Source organism: Salvia hispanica, chromosome 3 (assembly GCF_029641045.1).
Source record: "Salvia hispanica isolate PSC_SH4W2 chromosome 3, Shi_PSC_v1, whole genome shotgun sequence".
Lineage (NCBI taxonomy): Eukaryota > Viridiplantae > Streptophyta > Magnoliopsida > Lamiales > Lamiaceae > Salvia > Salvia hispanica.
The window spans coordinates 37774608-37783162 of NC_142694.1; the positions used below are offsets into that span (position 1 = coordinate 37774608).

The 8555-nt window shown below is 34.5% G+C and overlaps 1 protein-coding gene across 2 annotated transcripts; it reads left to right on the forward strand.

The window, feature by feature from the left end:
- Positions 1-2698: 2698 nt before the first annotated feature.
- Positions 2699-8060, forward strand: LOC125209990 (putative N-acetylglucosaminyl-phosphatidylinositol de-N-acetylase). Of its 2 annotated transcripts, XM_048109570.2 has the most exons (11): positions 2699-2858; positions 4560-4765; positions 5082-5148; positions 5280-5350; positions 6091-6155; positions 6270-6314; positions 6606-6686; positions 6847-6914; positions 7229-7280; positions 7467-7627; positions 7729-8060. In XM_048109570.2, the coding sequence occupies exons 2-11, from the start codon at positions 4657-4659 to the stop codon at positions 7793-7795; spliced, it is 786 nt and encodes a 261-aa protein (XP_047965527.1). In that variant the 5' UTR covers positions 2699-2858; positions 4560-4656; the 3' UTR covers positions 7796-8060. The 2 variants fall into 2 exon arrangements, with proteins under 2 accessions (XP_047965527.1, XP_047965528.1); XM_048109571.2 differs by lacking the exon at positions 2699-2858 and having other exon boundaries at positions 4138-4765; positions 5088-5148.
- Positions 8061-8555: the final 495 nt, after the last annotated feature.

The following is an 8555-nucleotide window of genomic DNA, read 5'->3' on the forward strand; positions in this document are numbered from 1 at the left end:
TGACATTTTCATCCAAAACTCTAATTTGGAGTTTTTTTTTTTGTTTTTTTTTTATTTTATTAATAAAAACGAAAGTTACACGTGGCAAATTGTAGACCACACGTTTTCTAAAATCTTATGGCCTTAAATTAGTTGTAGTTAGCAATTAAATGATAAGTTAGCAATTGATCTCTCCCCTCATATAACATATATCAAATTAAAGATAATTTCATAAGGATTCCAACGATATCCTACATGCATGTTTTTGGAATATTATGAGCAGCTACTATAGAAGTAATATTGAACTCTCCCCATCCAAATCCGAAATTATAAGTAATCCGAGTTTCCGTTTTAATTTTCATTTCCGGTATTTAAGATAAAAATGTCCATTAATTAATTAATGTCTGTTATGGACTTAATTAATTAACTTCTTATTAATTCCAAGAGTGGACTTAGCATGAAACGCTTATTTATTATTCATAGAGTGATCAAATTCCAACTAGCTAGGTTCCGAATAATAAAACCTTGTTTCGCGCTCCTCTTGGGGATATTATCAAACGAGACTCACCTCGCGCACGATTCAATATAATAGCAATCCTAGCACCGCTAGATATTAATCACCACTACCCAATATATCAGGGTTATTGAGTTACGAAAAATCCGCACCATTTGATAAGTCAAAGTAATGCATAATCAATACCACATGCTCAATGCTAACCTACATTGATTAAGAAACAAATATTTATCAAGACCTCGTCTTTCAGTAGATAGCCCAAGGACAAGTCTTGCTGTTAGATCCGTTCAGTGCTATACCACACCAATGTCATCTTATTTCAGTAAGGCTTAGAAATATGCGGACTGGCATTGCAACCTTTCACGATGGATAGTCTAATTCCATCTAGGTTGTGAAATTCTTCTTTTTCTTTGTTTAGGACTGACCGTGTTACCTTAAAGTGGACGCTGCCCACAACGGGTCTACTAAAACAAAGACTTAGACTTTGTTAAGTTAACTTATACATTTAAACATTGCGTTAAAATGACAACACTCTTAAAATGACACTGTGACACCATGCTAGACTGCAATATTATAAACGCTAGACTGCAATATCCAATACACTAGACTGCAATCTATAGATTGCAGTCCAGCGTATTGGATATTGCAGGCGGGAAAAATTGCAGACTAGCGTATTGGATATTGCAGTCCACGAAAATTTACCCTTGAGCAATTTTTATGATTGTCACATGACAGCTGATTATTCGTCCATGTGTACAAATGATTGGCTAGGATTGGTGGTATGGTGTTACCTTAAGAGGTGTTGTCATTTTAACACAAACCTGTAATAACATCCATTAAATGTAAAACATAACAACATTATGACAAAAATAATTTGTTTTATTCCTTGGAAAATAAAATAAGAGTTTTACAGTATTCAATCACTCGAAACGTGAATTCTAGTATACAAATTCTAACAGTTCCAATGTCAAAATTTGAAAAAAATTTCGAAATTTTTTAATTTTTTCGTACAAGCAGAAATGTCAACATATTATATAAAATATGTCAATATAATATATGTAGAATGTCAATATAAGCAATGAGTTAACATTCTTAAAGCATTGTATTGATATTTTCGAAACACTATATTGACATTTTCATCCAAAACCCTAATTTGGAGTTTTTTTTTTTTATCTTTTTTTATTTTATTAATAAAAACGAAAATTACACGTGGCAAATTATAGATCACACGTTTTCTAAAATCTTATGGCCTTAAATTAGTCGTGGTTAGCAATTAAATGATGAGTTAGCAATTGATCATTCCCTTGTACTAATAACTACTAATTATGCAACTTCAACATATTAAACTTGAAATGACTAACAAATTACAAATATAGCTCTGAGACACAATGCATGAGTGGGAATCATTTAAATAACAACATTTGATTCAATTATGAGAAGAAAAAATAAAATAAGGTTCCATTTATAATTATTACAATACTAATTTAATGCTCAAACAAATATATCATAATAATTAAAAATACTACTCTATGAACGAAAAATAGTCATATTTTATCATTTTAGGATATGAAAAAAAAATAGTACCACCATTGAAAAATAGGCAGAAAGTTTTACTCATATGTTATATATTTTTTCTCCTTCATTTCTTTTTTTTTTCTTTTCTTTTTCTCCTTATCAAAATTTTCTTATATCTCTCGTATTTCACTAATTTTTCATTAAAACTCGTGTTGTTCATGAATAAAATAATTTCAGAGGGAGTATATTAAAGGCGAAAATATAACATCTCATGAAATATTTTCTATATAAAAATTCTTTAATATAAATAAATAGGTTTTAAATCAATGTTAGACAAATTTAAATAAACTTATTACTACTTTTTATATAGTCTATACATTTAATAACAATAAATTTAAAATATTGACATGGAGTGATAAATTATAAAAGAGTAAAGGCCACATGTGGTCCTTAACATATAGCGATTTTATCAATTTGGTCCTCACCATTATCCTTTTGATTATTTGGTCCTTCACAAATGAACTCAGACCAGAATCGGTCATAAATTAACATAACCGTCTATTTTAACGATCAACATCATTTAATTAAGTTTTGATCAAAATTAATCATTTTAATTATTTTGGAAAAATAAAAATATAATTGTTAAAAACACATAAACGAAGAACACTTCTTTCTTCCGCCGCGTGATCACGCGCCGCCGCCCACCGTCACAACGAGCACCGTTTTCACGGCCTCACCAAATCCAGCGGTGACTAACTGATTTCTTCGGAATGCCACACTCCGTCGTTCTTTTCCGCGCCGCACTTCATCATCCCTACTTTTTTAACCCTCTCTTCATCCTTCTTCTCAAGTACTCTTCTCTTCTTCCTTCTTTCCTTTCTTTTCTTCTACACACATATTCAAGTGCGAAATCCGGCACTACGCTAAGTTCTCAACTGTTATGGTGTACTGGATCCTTCTTCTTATCCAATTTTGGTTAATTATATAGTTTCACTGGTTTATTCATAGGTAATCTGACGAATTCCTCTTTATAACATGTCCCTTTTGTCAAATTGGGCTATTATACTTGATGTTGTGTTTCATTTGCTGTTGTAAAAGGTTTAGCGATTGTATGTTTTGAGCAATATGTTCATCAGCTACGGTAAGAGTAGAGGTTAAGCAATTGTGTGGTTTATGTCTAGTCAATTTAGGTATGAATCGGGCGGTTGTTGCAGCCGGAAAGAGGAAGAGAGCTAGTGAACCACCTCTAACAAGAGATGTGCAGCAGATCCTTCATTTGATCCTTAGCAAACAGGGCTCCGGCATTAAAATTTTACCTTGACTGGTCGAACGCGGCTGATTTTGAGTCGGAGTTCGTACATGAGGGTTTTGAGGCGGCATGGGTTGCGGCGGCGGGTGTTGAGTCGGCCGAGGGTTTGCATTTGGATGTAATTGTTTAAATATATTATGTTTCTTTTACTTTTTGCTAATATATAAATTAAGAACTTTAATTTGGTATAACTAATTATCATTACTAATTTAATTTTGGTCAAAACTTAATTAAATGATGTTGACCGTTAAAATAGACGGTTATGTTAATTTATGACCGATTTTGGTCTGAGTTCATTTGTGTGGGATCAAATAATTCAAAAGATAATATTAAGGACTAAATTGATAAAACGGAAGATGTTAATTTATGACCGATTTTGGTCTGAGTTCATTTGTGTGGGATCAAATAATTCAAAAGATAATATTAAGGACTAAATTGATAAAACGGAAGGACCACATTTGACTTTTTACTCTTATAAAAACAGTTAGCTAAACGATTCATTAAAATTAAAGCATTAAATAAGAATTAACTACTGCAGATCACATTAAAAAAAACATTCAACAAAATGCCAAATGAAATGGTTGTTGAAGTCTGCAACTGCAAGACTGCAATTGCCACTGAAACACCAGATCCGCCCACCTTCACGGCGGCCCGACCAACTCCGCCGCCTAGATACCATAAGATCGGCTCTCCGATTAGTCTTTCTTTGCTATGGAAATAATTGTTTTTTGAAACATTATTTAACCTTAAAAAGTACTTGGAATATCACGATTAGCTCCCTCAACCATTTATTGAAATTTTATTTTTATTCATAACCCAATTGATGATTGGCTATTGAAATTCTCACTTATGACTACGGTATTCTTATCACGGTGTTGGTATTTCTTGGGCAATTCCGTTCTATTCTGGAACATAGTTGCCGGAGAATTCAGGATCGCAGAGGATCGGAGAACGGCCATCGAGAATCAGTCGGAAGAACTGGAACTTAGAGAACTTGTAGAGCTAACGGATACTATATGATGTGATATAGAAAATAAGCATATTTGCATTCATTGATGTAATATGTGTATGCACATTGCATTTCATTTTTCAAGTCTTCTTCGTAACTCATAAACAACATAGTGTAACTGCCTGGCAGTTAACACAACTAAGCGCTAACACTCTTTTACTGCTAGCTTCTTCTTGTTGGCCATCTTCCTTTCTTTACATGCATCATTTTCTTATTATTTGATGTTTGTTCAGGCTTCACTTGAGGATCTTGAGCTGAAGTTGCTCGATGAAATGCCTCAGTGACTGATTGCGGCTACATTCCGTCTCATATTCCTGGGAAGAATCAAACATGACATGGATAGCCTTAATCTTAGCAGTGCTAGTGCTCTGGTTTGCTTCTCTCTGCAAAGTTTTTCTGGAATCTATGTCCGCTTCAAAATCAGCATTCTTAAATGATGGTAATTCATGTTTTTTGTCAATGAGCATGTGATGAACTGCAGCATTTCAAAACTAGGCTCACTTCGGTGCATTCACCCTAATTAAATCCCAGTTGTGATTAATAAATCCTAATTAAGTTTGAAATATGGCGGACGCACTGTGCACAACAGCACCAGGCTGCAAACAAGTTTTTGATACTCCACTTCTTAATTACTGTTTTATTCACTCTCCAAAAAGAAACTTGGTATGCTCATCAGCAATCCATAAATCTGCTCTGTGATTGGTTGTATATACACATATATACAATACTTGAATGTTTTTTGTTGGTTTCTTGAGTGGCAGGTGCTAGCTCTACAAGGAGAAATGTCTTGGTGGTTATTGCTCATCCTGATGATGAGTCTATGTAAGATTGAAATTTTGTTATTGCCATTTGATGTCAAACACCTTTTATGATTTGTTGAATACTTGTTCTCTATCTTTCTCGTGCTCGGTCCATTTGGGTTTAACGTATCGTTTATTGTTCCATGCATGCAGGTTCTTTGCTCCTGTGATTAATTACCTGACTTCCAGGCATCATAATGTGCACATACTTTGCATGTCAACTGGTAATGCTGCCACATGTACTTGTACAATTTTCATAATATGCCAATAGAATTTTACCCCACTCAATATTTGTTATCCCTGAATCCTAAACTACCAAATTTGTAACTAACAATGTTGTAAAAAAGTCATTACCTCATCATGATAGTTTCCAGAACCATTGGGCTTTATTTGTAGAGGTCATGAAACTTTTTTGAACAATTTTTGAACCACTTGTGACTGAAAAGATTTACGCTAAATCCATGCAAGAAAGTGTTGTTGAAGTTTTCTAAGGATTACTGATAGTTTTGGCTTCTTTTCAAGCATAGTATTCAATTGACAGAAATAAAATCATCAACCTTATCAGCCTAATAGCACTCCTACACCGGTTCCTTCTAAAATCAGAGGATATAAGGATATAAAATAATTAAAGTGGAGAACATGTTAGTAGGAGATAGCATAATATAGATAAGACTCTTCTCTACAATATTCTCTCTTACGTTACATTATCTATTATTTTTCCAAAACGAGTGCAAAAAGAAGCACCTCGCTTATGGTGGGACTGAGGGAGTACAATTTTAGATCTTCTAATCTATGTTAGAGGGATTTCATTTTTTTTATATCAGAGCTGTAACGAAATTTAGCTGTTAACATAGACCAAAACCAATTTATTGTTTGTAAAGATATTTGATTAGTTAGTACTCCATAGAATATTTTTCTCTTAGGTTTTGTGAATTACAACACTTGGTGCCTGGTGGTAGTGTAGGCAATGCAGATGGCATGGGAAGTGTTAGAAAAGAAGAGTTACAGCTGGCCTCTGTGGTTCTCAAGGTTTGAATTTTGATTTTTGGTTTGTGGATATTCTCCTAATTTCATCGTGAATGATTTCTATATGGTTCCTGACTAAAAACTTTTCCAAAAATACTCCAATTGCATTATATGCAGATTCTAGCACAGCAAGTGACCGTACTAGATCATCCAGATTTGCAGGTTTCTTTAGAAATCTCTCTCATATGTTGGCACTTAATCCCTCTGTCCCATTTAATGTGACTCATTTTCCTTTTCGGGATGTCTCACCTAAAGCGACACATTTCCTAAAATGGAAACATAATCATATACTTTATTATCTCTCCTACTTCATTCTCTCTCCACTCAACTCACAAAACAAAACTGCAAAAATACCATGCCGAAAAAGAAACCTTTCGCTTTAAGTGGGACAGAAGGAGTATTTTCTATTTATTTCAGGTGCTAACATAATGTTAAATTACATACTACTACTAGGATGGTTTTGGCAATGTGTGGAACTGGGATTTGTTGGCTAGCATCATTGATGAGGAAATTCGTACCCATTCTATTGACTTGGTAAGAATGTCCTGATTATCTCTACTTCTCCACTCAATGGACACTTATGTTGATAGTTTGAGTCGTTTGTGCTGGTGGAGCCACAATTTGGTAGCACCTGTGCTCATTCTTCAGTTTATTGATCCGGTATTATGTTAAGCTCTTGTGTTTTCGTTTCTAGATCATTACATTTGACAATTATGGTATCTCGGGTCATTGCAACCACTGTGACGTTCATCAAGGAGTAAGGTAAGAGCAAGAAACTCTTAGGTTATGCTCTGTTGGTCATATGTCAATTCAGAGAAGTTCCGGTGTTGTGTGCATGTGTTTAAATTGGAAATTAAGGAAATTCTAGTAGAATTGAGCAACATGTCAGTCTGTGAGATTGCTCAATGAGATGAATGCATGTCTTAGTTTTTCTTTTATTTAAAAAGATTGTATTGGAATGGTGGTTCGTTAATATTTTTCAACCAATACATATCCTAGGACTATTAACTGCAACTATGTTGGAGGCATTAGGTGAGGAACTTGACACTAATAAGCTTCTTTTCTTTTTAACCCAGAAAGCTCATGCATGATGCCTTGGGGGGAAGACATCTCGAGGCCTGGGAGATTGTAAGCTATCCTTGTCATTTGAAATCTAAATTCATGATTTAGATGTTTCTGCTCAACATTTGTAAATTGTCCTTATGTAATATCTTAAAGTCCGAAATTGGTCCCACATATTTTTCAAGTCTTAATAAGCTTTACAACTACAATATTTGGACTAAGTATATTTTTACAAGTTTTCATCATTTTCAGATAAGCCCTAACATAGTGCGCAAGTACATCGGACCATTGGATATTTGGTTATCCATCATGTTTAGCCGACTTGATAAAGATGGACTATCACATTGCTTGCTTAACTTAGATCTCCGTAAAAGTTATGCAGCTATGGCTCAACACTCCAGCCAATGGGTTTGGTTCGTCTTTCTTGTGAACTCATATCAAAAATTTTCTTTTTCAATTTCTGGTGCATATATTTATGACTAATTCTTTCTTCTGGTTTTACTTCCTAATGCAGGTTCCGAAAACTTTTTGTAACATTTTCGAGTTGTACCTATGTTAGCACCCTTAAGAAGATCGCGTAAGTCTGCAGCCGAAGGTACATTGATCTAGACGGAGGTCACGGAGCTATGATTTATGGTCTTACATCACCCATGGTGATTGGCGAGTGGAATGAACTGATACATGATAGTACTATGACTAGCACTGTTTTCATTTCTATTCCACAACATTAGTTTTGAATAACGAGTTTATTGTGTGTGGGGATTTTGGATGAAATGGCTATGGACGACTGGTGGCTTGGTGCCAACATATATATTTATCTTTTTGGATGACTTAATTTTTTAAAAACAGTGGCTATATGTCTGGAACCAAAACTGTCGCCGCCTTTTAATGTTAACACAGCCAGACTAACTCTCTTTGATTATCTCACACACTCACAGCATGAATAATCGCACACACAGAGAAAACACACATTGATTTTTTGATGAAAAGTAGAGAGAGTTTTCTTGGAGAAAGGTATTTCCCTTTATTGATTAATTCTGACTCTACAAGATACAAGAACCGAGCTATTTAAAGCTGGCATAAGAGTGGTAACTGCCACTAACTAACTGAATCAAGAAAGAAGAAACTTAAACCTCCAACGGCTATTTCCTAACAAACTAACTAACTCTAACGGCTAGTTTCTGGATGCTTCTTTCTCCTCTTCTGCCTTTCTTCTTCTAAGTCTGAGACTGAAATGTGCACTCACTTCTTACAATTCTCCACCTGAGTACACACTTTAGTCTTTGAGGCAAACCTTGATCAATGTCTTGCAATGATCAAACTTGTCAGCTGGATTATGTA